General features: G+C 43.7%; 1 protein-coding gene across 1 annotated transcript in view; it reads left to right on the top strand.

Moving 5' to 3' along the window:
- FMR1NB (FMR1 neighbor) overlaps positions 1-24,793 on the top strand; it is a 35,389-nt gene extending 10,596 nt beyond the window's left edge. The window contains exons 5-8 of the mRNA XM_043492979.1: positions 1,564-1,660; positions 5,526-5,668; positions 6,504-6,564; positions 24,146-24,793. Of these exons, the coding sequence (XP_043348914.1) occupies positions 1,564-1,660; positions 5,526-5,668; positions 6,504-6,562 (299 nt within the window). The 3' untranslated portion in view covers positions 6,563-6,564; positions 24,146-24,793. The remainder of the gene's footprint in view (positions 1-1,563; positions 1,661-5,525; positions 5,669-6,503; positions 6,565-24,145) is intronic.
- The last annotated feature ends 661 nt before the right edge of the window (positions 24,794-25,454 follow it).

The raw sequence follows: 25,454 nt of genomic DNA, 5'->3' as shown, positions 1-25,454 counted from the left end.
CATAAGTTAATTCAGTTTCTATTTATTTGAGCACACAGCACTAATAATGGAAACAGCAAACCAAAGATCAAATTATGATACCTTTACTCCAGTTTAGTAGCATCTTATTCCACTGGCTTGATTCCACTGGCAGTGATTCCACTGGCTTGAGGGGGAACTATTCACAGAGTAAGGTACTATTCAGTGCGAGTAAAGCTACCAGAATCTGTAAATTAGTGAGAGGCATGACTCAGTCATAAAGGCTTTAATAATATTCAGTCTACGATTTTGCTATGTTATGTGTAAAAAGACCGGTCGTCATAGTGGAGACAAGAGATAGATAGATAGATATATATAGATATATAATACAATGAATTACAGCTCTCTACTTCAGTTCAGGACATGCACTGAAATGAACGTTAACATTAAATGTGCTTATTTAGTAGCAACTGCTTGATTTCTCATTTAAATTAAGCTTTTATTGTTTGGAAGTAAGCATCAAGGGCCTAATATTTTACCTAGTTGTAAATTCATTGGCTATGTGAATACTCCAGGATGTAAAACACATGTCCAAAGAAAACACACACACTTATGGCCTTGTAAACACATGCTTTGTGCATCATAACAGCAGAGATCAATCAGTTGACAAAAAGCAAACACTTAACAGACATTAGACTCAGGGCACTCACATTTCTATAGGGGACTCGAGGGCTTGATCTTGGGAGTTTTGCTATTGACTTTAGTGGGAACAGGCTCAGGCCTTAAGAAAATGTTGCAAAAGCTGGAGCTGGGGCTGGGGGCCGGGACCCGTCAGGGGGTTGCGAGGTTATTACATGGCGGGTCACAAGTTGTCAGCCTCCACCCCAAACCCCGCTTTTCATCCAGCATTTATAATAGTGTTAAAATTAAAAACTTTTTTATATATTTATAAGGGGGGGTCGTACTCAGAGGCTTGCTATGTGAAAGGGGTCACCAATACAAAAGTTTGAGAACTACTGAGCTAGAGACATCAATACTGCAACAGTGAAAGGTAATTTCTAGCAGAGGTGGCCAGAGGTGCTAGAACTAAGGGTCCTGGGTGTGCTGCTGCACACTCTGGCTTGAAGTGTTTCCATTAGATACAGAGTGTACAGCTTGATTCAATGGCTCTCAGCACCCCTACTATAAAAATTGTTCCAGCACCTCTGGAGGTGGTTCTGAACTGGAACAGCAGCCTAAATTTTCAGGACTGGCTGGTGATTTTGTGTGTCTTAATTTTTGGGGTGCCCAATTTGAAATACCTTTAAAGGAGCCTCATTTTTAGGCTCTGGGTATACATAATCGCAAGTTACTTCTAAAAAAAAAAACCTGAGGCTTCCCTCTGAACCTATCAAATATCTGTGGTAATTGGATTCAGAACAGATTCCAGATTTGATCTTTTTAATCTGGACTCATTTCTAATATCTGCTTATTTTGCTCACATAACAGGATTAGTTAAACACATCTGGTTTTCTTACTGTTGTTTTCTCAATTGCATCAGTCAAGTATGCTTGAATCTAGCTCTCTAGATCACACAATTAATATATACTTCTATTGAACCAACAGGACTTCAGCTGACACTGCGACTGTTTGCACTTGGAATAGGAGGAATGATTATTTTGGGGTGTCTGCCATTTTTCTGCTGTACATATTTACAGGGAAGGTAAGAAAATATTGTGTGACACTGATCTAAACACGTATCACACTACCGCAATAACTTGGAAGTGTGGTCTGTAGACTTGTTTAAAGCCATTAAGGGGGAAGAGGGCAGTCAAGTCTATTGCATAAACATAAAAACAAAAAAATTATTTTAAAATCCCCACAAAAAGTAAAAATAATTTGACTTGGAAAAAGTTCTGGCCCAACAGAAGTGAGAGCACGGCAAGGGGAGTGCTTCTGGGACACATGCAGGGCTGGGAGTGAGTGGGGAGTGACCCACCTAGGTCCTTCCCAGTACCCCATTGTTTTAACCATTAAAAGAAATTTGCTAGAATTTCTGTTTGCCGGAAGCTGGGAATGGGCGACAGGGGATGGATCACTTGATGATTACCTGTACTGTTCATTCCCTCTGGGGCACCTGGCCACTGTTGGAAGACAGGATACTGGGCTAGATGGACCTTTGGTCTCACCCAGTATGGCCATTCTTGTGTTTTTATTTCTCCCATTATCCTCCCCTAACCCAGAGTAAAAGGGCACCAACAAGTACCATTCATGAACACAAAGCTGACAAACAAGAAGTAGAACAAACCAAATGACCACTTTGGGCCAGATTCACAAAGATCCGTAGGCACCTAACTTCCATTGAAATCAATGGAGTTAAGTGCCTAAATAATTTTGCCAATCTGGGTCTTAGTCTGGCAGTGCCTCAGTTATTTAAAGGGGAAGCTGCAGTGCTGCATACCTAGCACCAGCTGGGGTGAGGGCATGAATAGCAGCCCTGGTAACCCACCCAGCTCTTGCCCAACCCAGCATGGGCTGGTGTCTAGATGGTGGTTCACCATGGTGTCCACTAGCAGGTATCCTAGATCCAGAGAAAACTCAGAAACAGCAGTGAAAGCGGGGGGAGGGGAAATATTCCCCCAGTGCTAAGAGTGGTTGATTGTTCTTTGTAATATAAGGGTAAGTGGAAGGAAACAAGAAAACAGCCCCATATTTGCACCATCTCTCCTCACTGGTAGAGAAAGGGCAAAACCTTTTCTTTCAGCTCAATCTTAGAGGACACTTCTGCAAAATGGTGAAGTTATTTAAGGTAGAAAAATGGCTATTGCACAGGTAGTGACATGCAACTGTGGATCGGGAGTGTATGAAACATTGAGTGTTATGCGAACGGTTTACAGTATTGATATTATGGTGCCGTTCGGAATATATATGCTGTTATGGTAATGGGGAAAGATATATATTCTCCTAAGGTGGACATTCATATTGAATGGATACCACTTCATACAACACAAATAGCTCAGTTAAGCTGACAGAACTGCCTTTTTTTCTTAAGAATGTTTTCCAAGTGTGCAATTTGCTGTACTGAAAAGATAACAGGAGGCTGTGTGTGGGCATGCATACACGCACTCCCGCTAATGCTGCGGCTTGCCAGATGGCTATTTGCTGGAGACTTCCACATTTAGACAAATCCTGCTGTGCCAATTGCTACATTACAACTTATACTATGCTCAACAGCTGATGTTCAGAATGCAGAGAGCCATACTGAACTGTCAGTGTCTCTTGAACCAGAAGGCGAAAAATTAGCATAAAATGATCTTCAAAAAATTGCTTGAAAATGAACTAATGTTTGTTCTTTGAGAGAACTCACGTTAAAGTTTAAGTGCTCATTTTTGTGCTTTTTTCATTATACAGTTTAACTAGAAATATTGCTCTTTTGCTAAGAGGGCTTTTGTAATGTGGTGATTAACCAGATGCTAAATAGTTTTTATTTCCAGCATCATATATTGGAATTCTAGGAAAGAAGCAAACCTATAATGTAGTAACTTTGATAGAGTTTTGGTAGCCTAAGAAGGCTGCTGATAGAGGAGGGGGCCCTTGACAAACATTCTTCTAATGGGCCATACCTTGGTATCTGGGAGGAATTTCTGATGGCTACATCAGCATCCCAGAGACATGGCAGAACAGTTGCCAGTGGAGTCTTGCATGCAACATTAATGTTGTTTGTAATGTAGCTGGTGGGGTGGGAGCTGTAATTAATTTCTAGAGCTACAAAAAATTGGCTTCCGTGATGGCTGGCAAAACTCTTGGAGCATCAGGCAGTGGATTCACCAGAAACACCATGCTTCTCCTAGGCCTGCCTCAAACCTCCCAGTAACAGAGTACATAAAGAGCTCCTGCAGAGTTGAGCTCCTCATCAGCTGCCACGAATTATGCCATTTTGCACAGCAGAACTTGCACCAGTTCTGTATCTAGGGACCTCCACATCTACAAGTAGAAGGGTTTCTTTATATGCACTCTAGCCTTCACCTCTGGTCCAGTTCTAGCTCAGGTCACCAATTTTCTGGTTGTCTTCCTAGTTCTAGACATCTCCAGATCACCATACACTTGGGCATAGTTAGAGATGATCGCTTGTCTACTCAGGAGATGCCCCAGCACTGGGATAGCTAAGGTACTTGCTGAGCTCCGACCCGAAGTATGCCTCATTCTAGTCAATGCTATAATTAGTCACTACAGTCAATGGGTTTTGTTCTTCATACTTCCTCACTAATGGTCTCTATCTCTGCCTTCTCTCATGTGGGAAATTTGAGCTACACAGGATACACTTCTGTTATTTCTCCCCTACTTTTTCCTCTCTATTCTGTTGTCCCTCTCCTGGGCTTTTTTTGATGTTCCCATCCCCATTTCACATAATTTTTCCTTTCTTTGAGTTCTGGTTCTTGTACCATGCCCATCACCATGGTATCTGAGCTTCTCTCTTTCATTGCCCTGGTGTTTCCTCTTCTGGCTTACCCATCCCACCTCCTGCCAGGATAAGTGGGAAGGGTGACCTACTGGGTAGATACTTGAAAAATACATGGATGGTCTACAGCTGAGTCCTACTGGTATAGATCTTTATTGAGCACCTTTCATTTCATACTTCAGAATTCCTAAAGGGGTGCTGAAAGATAGTTTGGTGTTTTGTAGCTATGCAGGAACTTACTGGCCATATTTGCCGTACTAGAATAATTGATCGACACTGGGGATGGTTGAGCCTCATGGAGTTTGTAATTTTGCAAATCTCATGAACTATCTTTGGGAATTTCCAAAAGTAGCTCCAGGTTGAGAATCTTCCCCTACCCCCATGTAATATCCATGTTTTATCAAGGGTGATCAAATACAAAACTAAATTTAGCTAAAAGGGAAACCTATGCTGTAGGTTAAGGATAGAAGAATACCAAAATGCTAGACTAACACCAGTGGGCTAGATCCTCAGGGCTGGTCTACGTCGCACTGGCTACAGCAGCCCCTCAGATCATTCCAGCAACCAGGGACTGTTGGAGTGCAATTCCATGGTCGTTTCCTTGGCCATGTGATCTACCCAAGGAGATCCCAGATGGCCACTTAAACAGATTTAATGGGATCAAGGATTTGATCCGCAGTATCTACATTTTCATTAGATTTTTTTTCCTTTCTTCCTCTTCGCTTCCATTGTTCAGTCTCTCCTAAATAAAATATGAAGCCAATAAATTTGAGTGAACCATCTGAACTCACATTGTTCTAGCTGGTTCAAAATAAATATGACCATCTCTAGTTCAAAGATAATATGATAACTAAAGTAGTTGATGCAAATGGATTTTAGAGAAGACTGGGAAGGAAGTGTGGAATGTATGGTGAAAAAGCAGAGAAGTCCTTGGAAGAAAACCTCAGAGATGGGAAAGCCTTTGTCCAGGTGCTTTTCCTAGCCTGAAACTCCTTTAACTTCTAGGGCTGAAATTCTGGCCCTATTCAAGTCAATGGGAGTTTTGCCAGTCAGGATTTCGCCCTAGGTCTTGTGGATTTTCCTCGTTTGTATAGGACTCAATTTCAGTTGCAGTTTTAATGTGTTGCAGTAAGTGTGCCAACCCTTTGCTAAGAGCAAACAAAGAAGTTGAGCAAATTGTGCAGAAGCAAAGAGATAGGAGTGAAAACATTGGTGGCTATTTACTGGATTTACTTAGAGAAGATGCTAAGGACCACAAGCGCAAGAAGAAAGGTAGGGATTTGATTTAAAAGTTAATCTGAACTGTTAATTGTTAGAGTATTACCTCAGTGTTCAGTTAGTGTTGTTGCCTTGTGCCTATTCCTTAACTGTACAGTAATAAACATTGGCAGCCAGCCTCTAGATCAATAAACTATGCCAACAGGCTCAATTTATTAGGTATCACCCCAATTTTTTGGCATGGGAGAAGCAGGGGATCTGCATGGTGAAAAGGAAAAATCCTTTCCTCTTCCCTAGGATGAAGAATGACACTGGAGTTTCACCATGGCCAATACTGAAGCCCTGAGTTTGCAATAGCCCCCACTGCTCCTTCAGGTGCATCTGTGCACTGGTGGATCCACTGGCCCTGCCCTCACTCCTCCCAGTCAGCCCCAGCTCTGCAAAAACTCTTTTGTGTTGGGTGCATGGAGGAACCAACCAAAGAGTTGGGTTAACCTGTTCACAGGAGGTGAGGAGCCATTGCAAAGACCTGATAAATCCTATCCTGCCACGCCAGCATGGAGAAGGATGGGCAGGATTTAGCTCTGTGGTCTCTCCATGATCCTTTAGGGTCAGATTCTGCTACCCTATCTTGCACGGAGGAGCACTTTACTTCACAAGTAGCCTCATTGAAATGAATGGGACTGATGGTGGAGTAAAGCGCTGCTCCCCCTGTGTGAGGATACCATAATCTGGTCCATAATAAGTAACATTTAACAATAGAGTGAAAAGGGCCATCAGTCAATGATAAAACCTGAAAGCGAGAGCATTAGTTTAGAGCAAAGGAGATTTTAAACACTACCCTAACTCTGCCTTTATACTGTATTCGGTATTTCTTTTTCCTTTATAGAGAAAATGCCAACTGATCTTGAGCAGCCTGGGCAAGACAAGGATGCCAGTGTAACCTGAGTGTATGTCAGAAAACGAGTTGTTTTGTTAGTGTCAACATCCTGTGATAACTGATGCTGAGTTTTTGCACCAGAAATTCTTAATATTTGATAAACTTACAGCTTTATCATCTTATCCACCTCCATTTCATTTAAATATCTCCTGGGAGGAACACCATCATTGCTAAGCAGGCTTACGCTACTGGGGCCAGTTCCTCAGTCAGTGTTAGTCAGTCCTCCATTAATAATATAGTAGAGTCCTCTAAACTGTAATACCCCGAGCAAGGCAAGTAAGAGCTCCAACGAAGAGAAGAGATCAGTTAAATTAAGTGGTGGTTGCCATTCACTACATTTGTTGCCAGAGTGACATCCCAGTTAAACTCATCTGATTAAGTGGGAGGTATGTGATTATAATGCCAGCAGTTTACACTTACATAGCCAGCTAAATTCACTATCCTTTACTGGAAGGTGTAAAATCTACATGTAAAATTTCCCTGAAATCAGGAGATTTAGGAGGACAAATTAGCTGATGTGGCCTGGGTTTCGGATTAGCATAATTTAATTAATTAAGCCCCGTGTATCCTGAGGGGCAGGTATTGCTAGATATCCAAGTGTAATGGTTGGAACAAGCTTCTGTTGTGTTGATGTTACATTTTTTCTTAACATTTCACCTCCAGTAGTGGTAGCAGTGGCTTGGTAACTTAAATCACCGTGTCTCAGGAGCTTTGTCAACCCTAGTGAATTGTGCCATTAGAAGTTGAACTGATGTGATTGAGTCAGTGTGAGTAGCTGTGATGCAGTGCACAAGCCACCCTACTTCAGGTGCAGTTCTCGCCTGTGTCCACACGCAGCACTCGAATCAATTAATGCAATTGCACAGTCACCTGGGTACTTATCCCATGGATTCTGACACAGCTCCTTAAAGCACTAAATTGTGGGAAGTCATGCACGGTGTTCTGATATCCTAAAGGATTTGTGGAACTCTTAACCCTTAACTCTTGGAGAATTGCTGGCATTTGGGCAATTTATTCCAAAAAAAAAAAAAAAAAAAAAAGGAAGCTCAGGCTGGGGTGATCAGAGCTCGCTCTCTGCTAAGTGAGCATATTTGGTGACCTGAAGACCTTAAAGTTCAGCACAGATTGTCCAGTTAGTTCCAAAGGCAACAGTGTAGAGCACATGGGCAATCAGAGACCAAAATTAGTGGTTCATGGATCTCAAGCTACTGCTCTTGGATGCAGGCATTGCTCTCTCTGCCCCATGCTAGCCTGTTTCAGGCAGAGCAACACTTTGAGGCCATGATCACGACTCATTAACTGGTAGAGCAAGTTGTTCTTAGGACTTGGAATGAGTAGCACTGACTGCAGAATTTCCAAAGCAAGGGAGACATTTCTGTGCCTGTTTGAGGAACTTTCCACCACATTACAGCACCAGACCACCAGAATGAGGACTCTGATCACAATGGAAATAAGCATGGTGATCACCCTGGGAAAATGGCTAACTTGGATGCTTACTGGACGCCAGTTGTGGATTGGGAAGTTCATTGTTCAGGGTGTTGTGCTGGAGGTGTGCATTGGCAAAACTTCAAGTGCTGCTGGAGGTGTCATTAAGGTGACTGGAGGGCTTTGAACACTTAAGTTGCCCAAACTGTGCAGGTGACACTGAGAAATAACCCCGAGCCCATTCTGAGCCAGCCATGTCAGTCCAAGAAGATGGGAACATCGATGATTACCGCTCCATGGTGATGCAAGCACTAGTGGACCCTCATAACCAGTTCTTGGAGATTTTCATCATTTGGTGTGCATAAAATGCACAGTGCCAGAATTTTGAAGAACTCGGCTCTTTTCAGGAAAGAACAGCATGGGGCACTCTTCACAAGCCAGAGAATAACTATTAATGTGGTCTCCGTCCTTACTGTGATTCTCGGAGACTGCATACCTATTGATTCCTTGGACTTGAAATCATACCATTATCACAGCAGTCATGACAGACACCACTTTAACTGCAGAGGCAGCAGGTGGAAAGTAATTTGTGCAGGGAGGATGGGGTAGAGGGGCACATGCATTTGGGTAGCTTATGGTAAGGAAAAGTAGCCTGCTGCAATGCAATGACAGTGCAATCAGTGGCCTTGCTAATTATTATGCACACCTATGTGCAGGCCCTTTAGAACTTGGTATTGCACCTACTGTCAGTACCAGGTGAGCGACCTTTGGCAGAGCTGCTTTAGGTATTAATTTTGCAAACAAACGAGCCAGTGATGCTTTTTATGTTGTGCAGGGGGATGACAGTGACTAGTGTTTGCATTTTAGAGCTGACTTCTATATGGTGTATTTGCTGGTCTAGATGATGTTTTCATGAATTGTGATGTCTGGCAAAATGCATTTAGACTAAAATGAAGAAGAATTTCCTTGTCCATGAACTTAGGGGCACTGTCATTGCTGAAATATGCATGTGACAAATCAAATATATCCTCGTGGCTGCTGCTGATTATGGGATAGAGAGCTGTGCTTTGGAGAAAGTTAGGTTTTCATTTGGTGCATCACGATTTTGATTTGAAGAGTAATAAATTCCTTTTGTTTACATATCATTGACAGTACGGCTGCTTTCAGTATCACATAATGTCTTGACAACGAGAGGCACGCTGATAAAACAACTTTATTTAACATCAAACAAGCAGCGTGGCTACAATAACTGTCTGGCAGCACCATACCCAAATGAATGGAAGCAAAAAATATAGGCCACTGGCAGATACTACAAGGAATGGAAATGTGGTACAGTTGGGCTTCTGTTCTCCCTGGTCTGACTATAGTCTGGTGTAGAGTACATTAACTAGGAATGCAAGGAAAAGATGTGACAATCCAACTTGTGGGAAGTTGGGGCCAGAAACATCTGAGTTGGAATTTTCAAAGCCAGGTAGGAAATTTAGCCACCCAATTGCCAATGAAATGGAAAGTTGTGCAGCTAAATCCCCTAGTCAGCTTTGATTTCCTTCCTCCCCCACCCCCAAAAAAGTTCTGTCTCCAGATTCTTCTAATCTACTCTCACTCTCACCGTTATCTCTTCTTTATCTAGCTCTAGAAAGAAGTTAGTCCTCCTCCTTTACATTTTGGCTCTAAACCTCTGACTGCCAGAAGTTGGGACTGGATGACAGGATGGATCACTTGATAATTACCCTATTCTGTTCATTCCCTCTGAAGTATCTGGCAATGGCACTGTTGGAAGACAGGAAACTGGGCTCAGAGGGCCATTAGTCTGACCCATTATGGCCATTTTTATGTTCTTATGGCCCTTAGATTTGTCAGGCTCTCACAGCCTCTTGCGTTGCAGGATGCCTGCTTACTTTTGGCTAGTTGATGGTTCACCATTTCCCACATGCACTGGCTGAATACCTCCTACTTTTATCAGAGTACAATTTGCAACAACCTTTTTAACAGTTCATGTTTTGGTCTTGTGAACTTATGAGAGGTTTCTGTAGATTTACAAGGGAATTTGTATTTAAACCTCCTTCCTCTCAAATGCCTCATCTGTGAGAGTAAAGTCATAGGGCTTGGCCATGCTTAAGTGACATTAACTTATCACAAGCTCAAAATCTTTGTTTGGAAGATTTTTTCCTCCTTGTTCACAACTTTGCTTTGTAATACAGGTGAGTTCCAACTCCTAGTAAATAGCAACACATTTTGAAAAAGACATTGAGGTTGCATGCCCCTTCAGGCTACTAAATACTATACTTGGTAGGAAGTATCTGCAGGCTCAGGCTCTTAGTAGTTTAATGTTATCTTAATCATTCACATTATTAGTATTATAATTCATTAGCTGTATTGTGGTAGCACCTAGAAGCCCTAGTCATGGACCTGGACCCCATTGTGTTAGGCACTGTACAAACACCATATTTCTCTGTCCTGTTCACATAGTTTAAGACTTTTTGCTACAAATTGGCTCTAAAAAGGTTCCTTGCTTTCCAACTGGGGAAGACTAACGTTCTCAAAAAGTGAATCACAAGTTTGATTCATTTGACCACATTGGATCAGTAGTTATCCAGCGCCAATATTGTGCTCTAAAATATGTTAAAATGTAATCAGATAATTGCTGTCGGTACCAAAAATGCCATGGTGTGTGTCTCGTTATCCTATGTTGTCACTTGAACGTCACATTACAGAACATTAATTCACACCCACAACAGTGATGGTACTTGTACTGAGGGCAGACTCGTACTGAGAGATACTTAGATCAGCTGTTATGTCGCAAAAATTGTTCACCCACATTTGCTAACTATCCAGACTATCAAAAATTTACAACTCCTATTTTGTAAGGGTCATTTCTGTGAACGTGGTAAACCTGTCTGGGCCTGATTCTGATGTTACTTATTACGCTAAGCCATCTTGGTATTCCTGAGTCTCCCTCTGTGCAACACAACTATTCATAACAATACCAGCCATTCTCCATGGCGTTGAACCAGCCTTGAACCCCTTTTTGCTCAATGGGTTAGGAGGCAATCAAAGGATGCATATTGATTGGAAATGTTTTCTCCATACCTCCAACACACATTTCCCCCCCCCCCCCCACATCTCAGTGGTGGAACGTGACAGAAGCTGTAAAACATTGTGGGCGCAGTTCCCCAAATACAATCGTGTGTCATCCTCAAGAGCAAAGCTTCCATCAAGTGAATTTACAGGCTTTAGAAAACGTTGTAGATGTTAGAATAATCAAGAGCCACAAGATGGCACCGTAGGAAAACGTTTACTCGGAGGCTTTATTTTTGGCTGGGTATGATGCAGTGCTGCTGCTACTCTTTTTTTAAAGAGGAGGAGGCCTTGTGGCACCTTAGAGACCAACACATTTATTTGAGCATAAGCTTCCGTGAGCTACAGCTCATTTCATCGGATGCATTCAGTGCCGCTGTATTTTCCACTGAATGCATCCGATGAAGTGAGCTGTCGCTCACGAAAGCTTATGCTCAAATAAATGTGTTAGTCTCTAAGGTGCCACAAGGCCTCCTTTTCTTTTTGCGGTTACAGACTAACACGGCTGCTACTCTGAAACCTGTCTTTTTCTTTTAAAAAAAAAAAAAAAAAAATCTCTGTTGATCTTTACCTTTTACACCATGGTTCATCAAGTCACAAGAAGGCAGAAATGGTACAGGAGAGCAATGGTTATGCAGTAAAAAAGACAACCTAGTACAGCATATGATGACAAGGCTTTAGGAGACTTGCAAATGACTGCTTGTGGCTTCAAGTCTGATGTCTGTTCTGTGTAGGTGAACCAAAGCAAAACACCTCTGTCATGTTTTCTTGTCTTCATAAAGCTTATGTAAATACATGACCGGCTCTAGGTTTTTTGCCACCCCAAGCTCCGAGGGCGCAACTGCCCAAGCAAAAAAAAAGGGGGGGGGGGCCGAATTGCTGCCCCTGGAATTGTGCCGCCCTAAGCATGTGCTTGCTTTGTTATGACTTTCTAATATAAAGAGTGATGCCAACTCTCACAGTATTTGGTGCTTTACTTTAAAGCCCAGCTCCTGGAGTCATGAGCATTCCATTTTTTAAAAATGAAGGCTAACTCATTGCCCTGGGAGCGGCAGAGAAAACCTGGAAGACACTAACCAAAAAGACACACAAACTCAAAGGCAGACAAGACTCAATTTTTTAAATAAGCCTCACGATTTTTAAGCCAATCTCATGATTTTGGGGGCCTGCTTTGTGATTTTTTTTTTTTTTTTTGAAAGCATGAGGTTGACAATATTGAGAAACGGATGCTTTGCTTAGTTTATTTCACCTAACTGGATTGCATGTGAATTCAGAAAAAGCAGATAACATAATTAGTGGCACAGTATAAAGACGCAATAAATAATTATTTCTATCTTGTTACCATGCCAGGGATACAAGGTTGAAATGCTACCTGTCCTTTGACCCTTTTCTGGCACAAACTGGGAACAATGCAGAGGTGGGATGCTGGGCCCTTGTGGGAAGAAAGTGCTTAATGTTCCTCTACAAAAACCTTGCTGGCAGGTTCCAGAATGGCATTAATTTCTAGAGGCAGGTGTGCTGAGCTCGTTGGTTACAATGAGCAGACTGTCATCCTGCCCTACGCCTCTATGGGTAGCTGGAATAATATGGGAAAATGTGGATATTCTCAGCGTTTGTGGGGCTTGGAGAATTGTAGTGGGGTGGAGAAGATATTAAGGCCAATAGAGTAACAGTGTCTTCCTTGGCCATATCTGTTTCAGTTCATCCCACAATCTCTTTTCATAAATGTGGTGTTTGTGTCTACCTGAACTCAATGGGCTAATAAATTGACAATCTGACAAAATATGGTGTAAAAAAAAACAAAAAAAACTCAGCCAGGATCTGGTCTTATGTACAAAACGAGAGACCAGAAATAGACTCATAATTTGATCCAACATGGCATTTTCATGTTTCGATCCTCCACAGTGCCCGATACCAGAATTGTCCATTGATATTGTTTATTAATCATTAGGCCAAACAGCCCTGTGAGGAAGGGCAGCCATGGCAACCACATTGCCTCTGGCCACTGAGCCATGTAGCCCTGCAAGAGAGGGCAACCACATAGGGCTACATGGCCTAGTTGCCAGAGACAATGTGGTTGCCCTCTCCTGCAGGGCTATCTGGCACAGTGGCCAGAATCAGCCAAGGAGGGTAGCTATCCTGACTCTGGCCCCTGGGCCATGCTGTCCTGAGGCTAAGGGCGGGCAGGTAGATGCAGTCATGGGGCTATAATGCTCCCTTCCTGCCTGAAGAAGGGGGTGGGGCATACTTGCCCTGTGACAGTTCCCATGAAGCAAACACACAAGGAGTATGCCAAGTCAGTCATTAAAAAACCCAAGTAAATATTAATGGGTAAACAAGTTTGCAATATTCAGTCAGCACTAATATTAAGACTGGTGATATTCTTAATTCTATAGTACTGATTCCTTCATCTCCCCTGGGCAGTCCCAGAAGCTGCCAATTACAAAATCTGACTTAATCTGCCATCTCCTTGATTACATGCCCTAGACTTTTGTTGGCCAACAATGTAGCTTGTTAGCATTGACGTGCTCTCCTGAGATGTCATATTTTTTTGTCCAGGACCTCAATCAACGCTGCTAATGAGCTGACCCATTTTTCAACTTGGCAAAGCCAATAATGAGAGCCCTAATCAGGCCCCTATGCTCCCCTCTGCACAGCCAGGGGGACAAACAGCTTCCAGGCTTTAACTCAGATTCAGGATCTGTTCATTTTTCCCCCTCGGTCCATGATGCCAGTGGGCTAGGACCAGAGAATAAAGCATGGTCTTGGGGATCTGCAAGTAACTGGGTCCTGTTTCTATGGATCGTGGCTACTTATGAGGAGCAATTTTCCATTCATGCTCTCCTGCAATACTTCACCACCTTGCCTTGGTAGCAGGACAAGGCCAGTAGCCATGCAGCCATTGGTTCCCTGTCCATGGCTGTGCTATGTGAGTTTTACTGCAGATCTTCCACGTTTCTTCAGTAGGAGCTTCCTGATGAGCGTGCTTCCATCTCAGCAACGTGTCCCTTGCCCTGCTTGCTTTTTCTGTGCGTCCAACAATCCACATGGATTTTTTGCAGGTGCTGTGTAGACAAGAAGCCGTGCAGGGCAGAGCAGCATTCTGCAACCGGTGGCTTTGCTTCACCTCCTCCAGCACAGGCTTGACTCTGTGGTGACCAAAGGCACTCACGATGTGCTGATGTCAGCTTTACAGAGGGCTGCCCTCCAGACTAGGAGTTTGCTACAATTCTTATAAAAAGTCCTGCTGCAGCCCTTTTCCTTTGTTTTCAGGTATCTGATTTTAAGTCTATAATGCCAGAGATATTCAATATGCTGCCTACTGTAGATCTTCAGCTGAGATGAAATGAAATGAATAAAACAATCAGACTTTAAAAAAGATATTTGGTTTGATACAGCTTTCTGCTCTGGCACTGCACCCAGACTATAGTGTCAATTCTTATAGACTCTTGGAGATTTTTCCATTTTCTTATTCAATGCATGAGATCTAGCCTTTGCACATAAGATCTAAAGGCAAAATAAAGAAGGCAAGACTCCAAAAATATAGATAATATTTTGCACCAAGGACCTGTGCATCTTTGGAAACCTGCACCAGTGAAATTGAACATGTTGCACTGGTATAAAATAGGTTTCAGAGTAGCAGCCGTGTTAGTCTGTATTCGCAAAAAGAAAAGGAGTACTTGTGGCACCTTAGAGACTAACCTGGTGGCTGAACTTTGTGACTTTGTCCTCACCCATAACTATTTCACATTTGGTGACAATGTATACCTTCAAATCAGCAGCACTGCGATGGGTATCCGCATGGCCCCACAGTATGCCAACATTTTTATGGCTGACATAGAACAACGCTTCCTCAGCTCTCGTCCCCTAATGCCCCTACTCTACTTGCGCTACATTGATGACATCTTCATCATCTGGACCCATGGAAAAGAAGCTCTTGAGGAATTCCACCATGATTTCAACAATTTCCATCCCACCATCAACCTCAGCCTGGACCAGTCCACACAAGAGATCCACTTCCTGGACACTACGGTGCTAATAAGCGATGGTCACATAAACACCACCCTATATCGGAAACCTACTGACCACTATTCCTACCTACATGCCTCTAGCTTTCATCCAGATCATACCACTCGATCCATTGTCTACAGCCAAGCGCTACGATATAACCGCATTTGCTCCAACCCCTCAGACAGAGACAAACACCTACAAGATCTCTATCATGCATTCCTACAACTACAATACCCACCTGCTGAAGTGAAGAAACAGATTGACAGAGCCAGAAGAGTACCCAGAAGTCACCTACTACAGGACAGGCCCAACAAAGAAAACAACAGAACGCCACTAGCCATCACCTTCAGACCCCAACTAAAACCTCTCCAACGCATCATCAAGGATCTACAACCTATCTTGAAGGACGACCCATCACTCTCACAGATCTTGGGAGACAGGCCAGTCCTTGCTTACAGACAGCCCCCCAATCTGAAGCAAATATTCACCAGCAACCACACCACACACAACGGAACCACTAACCCAGGAACCTATCCTTGCAACAAAGCCCGTTGCCAACTCTGTCCACATATCTATTCAGGGGACACCATCATAGGGCCTAATCACATCAGCCACACTATCAGAGGCTCGTTCACCTGCGCATCTACCAATGTGATATATGCCATCATGTGCCAGCAATGCCCCTCTGCCATGTACATTGGTCAAACTGGACAGTCTCTACGTAAAAGAATGAATGGACACAAATCAGACGTCAAGAATTATAACATTCAAAAACCAGTTGGAGAACACTTCAATCTCTCTGGTCACTCGATCACAGACCTAAGAGTGGCTATTCTTCAACAAAAAAGCTTTAAAAACAGCCTCCAACGAGAGACTGCTGAATTGGAATTAATTTGCAAACTGGATACAATTAACTTAGGCTTGAATAGAGACTGGGAATGGATGAGTCATTACACAAAGTAAAACTATTTCCCCATGGTATTTCTCCCCCCCACCCCACCCCCCACTGTCCCTTTGATATTCTTGTTAACTGCTGGAATTAGCCTACCTGCTTGTCACCATGAAAGGTTTTCCTCCTTCCCCCCCCCCCCCGCTGCTGGTGATGGCTTATCTTAAGTGATCACTCTCCTTCCAGTGTGTATGATAAACCCATTGTTTCATGTTCTCTGTGTCTGTGTATATAAATCTCTCCTCTGTTTTTTCCACCAAATGCATCCGATGAAGTGAGCTGTAGCTCACGAAAGCTTATGCTCTAATAAATTTGTTAGTCTCTAAGGTGCCACAAGTACTCCTTTTATTTTTGGTATAAAATAGTTGCTGGAGTAAATTGTGCTGCTGCAAGATTTGTCTACATTAGGCGTTTAAACCAATGTATCTACATTACTTAGTGTGGCTACCCCAGTGCAATTTTCTCTAATGCAGGCAGGCCCTAGGAATCTCTTATCTTCGTGTGATTGTACAAGGGGCTGGTAGCTTAATATAAGTCAGTCTCCTAAATTAAATGGGGTTTGATAAGTTGTGACTGCTAGTCCCATGAGGGAGTGGTGGGCAAGCAAAGATGATGGGTGAGAGAGGGAGAGCAGTCAAAGGGTTCTCATGGGACAATGTCTACCAAGGAGGATGTGAATGAAACTGAGAACCCAACTGGACCAGCCACTTTTGTATAAGTAACTGGCTAAATCCTGCTCACCATGCACCTATGAGTAATACTGGTGAAGACAATGGCCCAAATCCTCTGAAGATATTTAGGCTCCTATCTCCCACTCCCAATGCCTAAATACCTTTGAGGATCTGGCACATGAGACTACTCAAGCAAGCAAGTTTGGCTCCCTCTCACAAAGAGGCCAGAATCCAGAGGCAGTATCCCCCCTAACCTGGAAAGAGGGTGATGGAGAGATCACATGTATATGTGTGGGAAATCCTTTGCTAAAAATGGAGATGACTTTTACCTCCATGATGATTCCATGACATTTCCATTTAGGAGATCATCTCACTTAGGCCCTGTAGCAGGGTGCTTTGCCCTGTGAAGGGCCCGCAGGTCTTGGACCAGCCAGCCCTGACCTGACATGTAACCCCTTTAAGAACAAGTGTTTGGCCCTGGAAGAGGGACTGATCAAACACAACTGGAAGGGGTTTGGATGATTGCCCACAGGGTGCCTGTTTCCTGTAAAGAACTCAGGTTGAGAAGGGGAGCTACAGAAAGCAAGTGTTGGGGGCTAGACAGACTGTCTCTAGGAAGAAGCTTCTAGAAACAGGAGGATTGACCCAAGAAAGCCCTTAGGTCAGGGAAAGTAGCTGTTGGATTTCTATTGAATGGTTTTATTTTGGGGTTTGCTAAGGATAGTTGGTGCAACAAATGAACAGTGACCTGAAGAAAGGACCTGAATGGATGCTGAGTGTGGGGTTTACTCCTTCCAGGGCTGAGGAGACAAACCAACAGCTTCCAGCTGCTTTCTTAAGAACTGGTTCTTTGATGTGCTGGTTCCCGAATTGCTGTGAAAACTACTGTAGCACCTACTGAAATGCAGTGATTTCTGAGCTGGAGAGCCTCAATTAATTGGCATGCTGCACAACAGTACAGAGACAAATTTTGGCCAAGAACCACAGGGAGAAATCCTTACTCTTATCAAAAAATGTCAGGAGATATTTAATGCTCATGCAGAATGAGGCAGAACTCTGCTTCTTTGTTAAGGTCATATTCAAACCTCATTTGCCAACTTGCAATAAGTTATGGGATCGAGCTGATCATTCCTATCAATAGACTGGTCAAACACCAGAGCCACACCTAATCCCAGCCAGCCACTGGAGCTAGTTCGCCAGCAAAAGCTTAAAAGCAACTCAAAATCCTACCACGCTAGCAGTTGCTCAAACGGTTGTTTTACACATGCAATGGCGTCATCCAGTTAAGATCAAGCTGCGCTTCTTTGCCAGCAACTGCTAGCAAACATTTGCCCACCTTCCCTGCTGCTGAGTAGTATCAAGATTAGATGCAGGGAGGCAAGCAGGCTTACAGCTTCATCTGTCTGCTCCACAGGAATGCAGGAGCAGAACAGCATGGCAGGAGGAAAAACTTTTGAAATCATCAGTTATAAGATCTTACCTTGAAAGGGCTAGCTGTTTGTCTGTGGGAGGGGAGCCTTCCTCTGTCTGAAAAATAACCCAAGACATCCTCTCTCTCTCCCCCCCAACAAAGTAATCATAACTGTGTGTTTATTATTCACCCCGGGCAAGTGGGTGGCAGAATTTTGCAGAACTGCATCAGGAAGTGTAGGATTATAGCTAAAAATGGGTCATCGTGTAATGTAAATCTTGGCCTTACCTGACTCTGTTAGGAATACAGTACAATAATTTTGGGAGCCTTTAGTACCTTTTGCAATATTTGTAAGTAATGGATAGTTTTCCAATAACCAGCAATCCTTCCCCCTCCTCTCTCTGGCAGGAAGCCACTTTTTCCATCTACTTAGGAAAAGTTTGAATGACATGGGGGCGCGGGGGGAGGATTATATTTTCAGAAAGGAAAGGGGTAGGAGCACAGAGAGTTGATGTTTCTGAGCATTTATCTCAATTACTACAAGCTCTTGGAAATAGATGAAGTATGCCATTAAACCCCGGTTCTGTTAGTAGAGTTGTAAGGCTAAAATCCCAGCAGTGAGCACTTCCACCCACCTCAGAGCAATGGCTTTCAAGATGTGCAGCATCTGTCATCCTATGCCATGTGTCCCATGCAGGCTCGCATTTTTCAAGGCTATTGTTAAGTTCAGGATATCACAGCCTTTTTGGCCAGATAAAATGTGTTTTAAAAAAAAAATCTAGGTTGTTACTGCATAGCAAGGACTAGCAATCTGACTGAGCTCTTCCTGGCAGCAGGGTTGAATGAGAGTCAGGGATAAGTTGCCCTGCACATTGGGGGAGCAGGGCACTCAGTATCTTGCAAGAGTGGGCTTATTTTTAAATGAGTTGCAGGGGCTGAGTCTACAGAAAAGGGGGCATGTCAGCAAATTACCCCCACTTGTGCATACCAGTTAGGGACCCACCTAACTACTCTTCTTTCGAGATGAGCAGGAGTTGTCAGCCTTCATGGTAGGAAAGTAGTAGAGTCTCCCAAGATCTAAAGGTAGTTTTGGTCCTCATAGGCAGAGGTGATTGGTAGGCATGACTCTTTCCCGGTGCTTTCTGCTGGTGTTTTAGATGAGCTGAGTGGAGTGTTTACAGGGAGGACTAGACATCCTTTTCTTTCTTCCCATCCGAACCCCTCACATCTCCCTTCTGTCCCCTGTACATCTGACTCGTATCTTGGTTACCATGCTGAAAATCTGGTCCCCTAACTATTATAGTTCTAAAAATACTGCCATGTTGTCCTTTATGGTCTATGATGTCACAAATTCTCATATTAAGCAATGCCGAAATACCCCGAAACCATAGGCTCAAACAACCTACTGGGCCCATAAAGTGCCTTCAAAACAGTCAGGACTTTACAGATTAAATATGAAAAAGACGAACCGCTCCAAAGCAGCCTTTGTGGTCTATAGTGTCAATAATGCACATTAAAGAGCCCCTAACCAGATATTTACACAATAGACCTAATGGCTCCACGTGAGCTGTTATGGTCTAGTGGTTAAACAATATGAATAGTCAAGAATGCACACGGTAAATCCACAGGAGTTTCTTTGATCTGTTGTGGCAATTCTCATGTTCAGTTACTTCAATAAAATAGCCTACATTTAACAAAAAAAAATCCTCCTTTCTTTTATTCACTTTAAAAAAAAGAAAAAGAAAGAGAGAGAGAGAAAGTAAACCACAACGGCTACATAAAGATATATTAAGAGTCTGTCAAGGCCACACAAATCAGAAAATTCAAAATTGGACCTAAAACTCCATCCTTAGTTCACCATATTGTGCCAAGGTATTTACAGTGTACATGGGCTTTCCACATATCAGCTGGTGTCATTTAAAATTAGAGTTAAAGGGTATAGAGCTAGGTTAATCTATAACTCAAAATTTTTTTTACAGTTACTTTAATATAGTCTTCTGTAGTTAAATAGTATCTCTCTAGGCCGGGAGGGACTTGCCCACATGTAAACATCCTAGTCATATTGCTTTCTTGTGAGTCATTAGCTGTCTCCTATGAGTTGGGTATATAATTTACTACTTCCATAAAAGACTGTGGAAGCAAATTCACAGCCAACCACATTATCAGGACTATTGAGTGTACAGCAGCTTGATAACAAGGAAGAATAGGCTAGGTGGTTCATAACAATACTTAGCCCTTCTATGGCACATTACCTCATCGGAGTGCTTTATAAACGTCTAATCAATAATGTTTTCCTCATCGCTGGAGATTAATGAAGGGGCCATCTGATTCTGCTGCTTTTACATACTCAATTGATGGTGAAGGACCCAAACATTTTCCCTTCCATTCTTTTGTACCTGTTCTTTCAGGGAATTTTTGACATTTCAGAGGGAATTTAGTTTTCATGAAAATGAAAGAGGGGCTAATACCTAGTGCTGAGCTGGAGATATGCAGGCAGGCATCAGACAGGCTCCTCCATGCAGTGCTGTCAACACACTACCGGGTCCTGACCTAGTTATTACAGCACTGAAAGTTTGTATTGGGTTCCCCCTCTCCACCAGTTGGGTTGCAGGTGGGTGTTGTTTGAGACCTCTTGTACTGTGCCCTCACCCTTTTTTTTTAATTCAGATACCCAGATGCTATATGCTCCATGCATTACTGACATGGATGAAGGAACGATTCCTTGCTCTGAGGAATGTTGTCTGAACAGGCAAAATTAGGACAAAGCTGAGGCTGCGGGAAGCAAAGTGACAGGGAGATTATCTTTGGCGTGCGGTGGCACCAGTTCCATGGGATTGGGGTTGTTGGAGGGTCGAGTAGGGCGTAAGGCTTTCATGGAAGAAGTGTGTTTTGAGGAGGGATGTGGTGGTCAGAAAGGGAGTTCAAGGTGTAGGGGGCTGCACAGGCGAAGGCATGGGAGGAGAAGAAAGTGATGGTTAGGCATGAGAATCTGGGGGAGCAAACAAGGGGCAAGGGGAGACTCAGGAAGAGGCTGAGCTGAGCAGAGCTTGTCGGTGAGGACACACAGCTTGAAATTGAAGTAAAAGGCAGGAGTCATAAAGGGCCTTGACACGGGGGTGGACGTGGTCTGGGGATAACCTGTCCCTGCATGCCCCCCAAACTGAGGGTCCATAATTGTGAGGGAGCACAGCAGGGAACAACCAGTGCTGCAGAAAAGGAGTCAGAATGAAGCTACTACAGCTCCTCCTGCCTGTCACTGGCTGTGGGTGGGAGGAGGTGGGGCAGGAAAAGCTATCACAGCAGGCCCACCCATATTGCACAGCTCAATCAGTTCAGCTCCATAGCTCCATCAGCCACTGGCTTCTCCATAGCAATCCTCTGCTTCTAGTCTAGCCAGCTGCTTGCTCCATTAAGCAGAGAGGAGCTAACCTGTACAGCACTGGCTGATCCCTGACTGGCCGCCTCTTCCTCAGGGAGTCACCGACAGAGCAGGTAAATATGGGGAGAGAATGAGCCCCAACTGAGCGGTGGGGGGAGTGAGTGAGCCTCCTTCAGGGGACTGCAGCAGGGTGGAGAGAGAGAATGCGCCTCATCAGGGGAAGGCTGGAGGTTAAGGTGAGGACAGACACCCCCACCCTCCTACACACACACAGGAGATAGGGAGATTTGGGGGAAGTGAGGGCAGGGGGGAGGGTCATGGTGAGAAGGCACACTTACCCTCCCACATGCACACAAGGGTTTGGGAACTCGGTGGTGAGGAAGGGGGGAGTGGATTTGAGGATGCAGAGGGTAGGCCTCTGGTGCTGCAGCTGCCGGCTGTATGAAATACCATGACGGGATTTATGAGTAACCAAGAAGGGCTTAGGGGGATTCTACCCTTCTCGTTTGTGACTTTGCACTTCCCGCCATCTGTAAGTGGCCTTGAAAGATTCCTGATGCTTTCAGAATCGGGATATTTGACTCTGGGACACAGCATTTTTGGAAGCAATTTAATAAACAGATTTGATGCGATGAGTAAATGCGTCATGTCAGCATAGGTGCATTGCTAATGGAACTCAAGCTAACACAGTGTGATTTCCCCCTCCTTTCTTCTGTAGTAGCTGGGCCACATAGGAAGGTTTGAGTCTGCTACTGCTTTCATGCTGCTGACCCTGGTCCTTTAGCTCAGAAAGTCCAAGCTTTTTTAAACGCAGAGGTACTGGGTTCAGTCCTGCCTATGACCTGACCGTGGTCATCACTACCATAGCGTATTTTGGAACTCTTATACCCCTTCTCTTTATGGAAGAAAATTCTTGCAGTAAGGCTGTAGACAACTACAAATGTCCCCTGTAGACTTTAAGTTGCTTTTCTACAAAGTGTAAATGTGAAACATCGAAGCTACTGCAGTTGGGGGATTAAATTTAGTTCCAAAATATTTGACTTGACTCTGACATCGCAAACCACTTCTGAAAGAAACATTTATTCATGAGTTTGAGTATAAAAAACCCATATGCCATTTACAGAAGAAATTACTTATGAAGGCATCAAATTTTATACTTAAAAATAAGCTTTGAAAACAAGACCACCAAATGACAAAACAGGCTATTTAGAGCCCAGATGGCGGCATAAAATAAATAGCCATTTCCTTAGTGGAAGCATAGGCAATTTGGCTGCATGAAGCTGCAATTCCAGCAGAGATCCTTGAAACAGATGTTGATATTGCTTGTGCATCAAAACTTTAGCAAAAAGAAAGATGTTCAGGTAGCATGAATGTACAATAACTGACAACCTTAGATTTTTGTCCATGAGAGAGACCTATTTAAAACCAAAACATGACTTTTCTGGCGCATTGAACATAAGCACATGCTAGGATAAGGTTAATACAGGTGCCTAGTCTGGTCTGGGATACTAAAAAGCTTCAGTGTTTTTTCTTTTTAAAATATCCCACTGCTCTATCATTAGTGGTAGAAAAAGGTAAAGGGGAAATCCAGGATGAAACTGGAAAAAAAAATCCTCATCTTTATCCATGCAAGAAAGAAACATGAAATGAACTAATTCCCTACCATTTCAAAAATACCTCCTATTGCTTCTCTTATGTCCAGTTAACTTAATGTCCCAATAGCCTTTAATAAGACTGTATTTAACAAAACCCTGTGGACAAGATTCTGATATTTTGGCCATATTAAGCAGTTTCTTACACCAGGTTTATTCCCTTTGGCTTTAATGGAAGCAAGGTACTGCCCAGGATAAGAATGGGATTGCAGTCTGCTCCAAATTATGTTTTGGCTCAGGCTGTTCATGAGAAATTTTAATGCCAGAGGTAATTTTTTGGAGACAATGCTAAGCAACAACAAAAAATTGTATTTTTGAGTGGAACAGATTTTCTCCAGGTGATGAGCACCAGCAGTGGCAGCTCTGAAAACCTTGAATTCTTCTGATATAAAAAACAAACATGCTCATAATTTACCATGAATCAGCTCAGTACTACTCCCAGCTGATTTCTTGAACAGCAATGAGGTATGCTGCTTATGGCTAGTGCTTCCCTCACATTTGGTCAGTTGTCCAACTTCAACCCTATTGCAGTATATAGAGGTTATGATGGCCCCCACTGAAGCCAATGGGAGTTTTGCCATTGGGTCCAAAGCATGCTGGGGTCAGGCTGTAAAGGTCAGGTATGACTGCCCCAGCATGGATGTGCTGGGGTGAAGATAGGAGCAGGTAGCCCTTGTTAAAGGTTCTGTATAGGAGACGGTTATAACGTGGCTGCTTGCATTCCCATTGTCCATCAATCCGTGCAAAGACTGCTATTGAATCCAGTGAGCTTTGGATGAGGCCCTCAGCGTCACCGGGAGTGGTGGCTCTCCTTGGCAGCAATGAGGGAGTGTCTTGGAGGGGTAGAGTGTGGGTATGGTCCTCTTTCTAGGCAAGCAACTGCAGGGCTGTGTGGAGAGGTAGCTGCTGCTGGTACGTCTGCTTTTTCCAGCACCACTTGGAAGCTTCCTGCACTAAATGCCTCTAGACACTCTTGGGTATTGTGCATGCATGCTCTCCCCCCCCCCCCCAACAGAGTGAGTCAAGCTCTTGGAATGGATGACCCAGTGGTTAGGGCACTAGCCTAGGACTTGTGCAACCTGCGTGCAATGCTCTGCTCCACCGCAGACTTCATGTGTGACCAACAATGGTGAGTCGCTTGGCTACTGTGGTGATGGGGGAGCCGTGTAAGTTCCTCCAATAGATAACTGAGCCCCCAGGCCCAGACACACTGTTTTGGGTTGTCGGAGCTTTCTGTTTTCATGAGAACTTTCAGCCTATATCATTAGATGGAAATAGTGTCAGCCTAGTTGCAAGCTGCCCCCTTCCCTTCTGCCCTTGTGGAAACCCCTCCAGTGGTGCCTTGTGAGTAAGGAGGGAGATTAGGATGGGGCAAAAGGGTTTGACTACCCTTTGTAGCAGCACAACTCGCCTCCGGCCTCATAACGAATCCTTGGAGTACATGAATGCTGACCCTGTCAGAATTAACATATTCCAGTTTCCCCACTACTATGTGATTTCTCCCCCTGACCCTGCCCTGTACCTCAGGGTGATGTCTGGAGCTCAGCACTCAGGGAGCAGAGCTTCTGCAAGAGACACAGGATTTGTGCTGAAGGGCCTGACTTACTGCAGGCTTCCCAAGATCCATCACAGGGTCTCAAGAGATCCATGCATTTTGAGAGCCAAGCCCAGGGGCAATTCTTTGCGGGGGCGACTGGCTCCCTTGAAAGTGATCATCTTAAAACCTTCATGTCCAAATTTTCTCAGGTTATTCTCCCCTACATAGGAGTAATTCGAGTAAGGATGATTTGGTCTGTAGTTACATAGCGGCTCTGTCACCTCTGTATACTTAATGACCTGTGGATGCCAAAGGAATTTTGTACATCAGATTAAGTGATGTCATTTTATTTTTAAAAAAGTTTGAATAAGATTATCCTCTCATTTAGTCGCATCCACCTTCCTATAACAGTGCCTGTGCAGACCACAGCTGCATTTGCCCAAAGAAGCTGTCAAGGTTCCTTCCCCACTCTGAACTCCAGGGTACAGATGTGGGGACCTGCATGAAAACCTCCTAAGCTTACTTTTACCAGCTTAGGTTAAAACTTCCCCAAGGTACAAACTATTTTACCTTTTGCCCTTGTACTTTATCGCTGCCACGACCAAATGTCTAACCGGTATATTACTGGGAAAGAGTCCGTTTGGAAACGTCTTTCCACCAAAAATCCTCCCAACCCTTACACCCCCCTTCCTGGGGAAGGCTTGATAAAAATCCTCACCAATTTGCATAGGTGAACACAGACCCAAACCCTTGGATCTTAAGAACAATGAAAAAGCAATCAGGTTAT

This window comes from Dermochelys coriacea, chromosome 9 (genome assembly GCF_009764565.3).
Source record: "Dermochelys coriacea isolate rDerCor1 chromosome 9, rDerCor1.pri.v4, whole genome shotgun sequence".
Taxonomy (NCBI): domain Eukaryota; kingdom Metazoa; phylum Chordata; order Testudines; family Dermochelyidae; genus Dermochelys; species Dermochelys coriacea.
The sequence above is the reverse complement of the archived record's forward strand: the minus strand, read 5'-3'. Positions and strand labels throughout refer to the sequence as shown.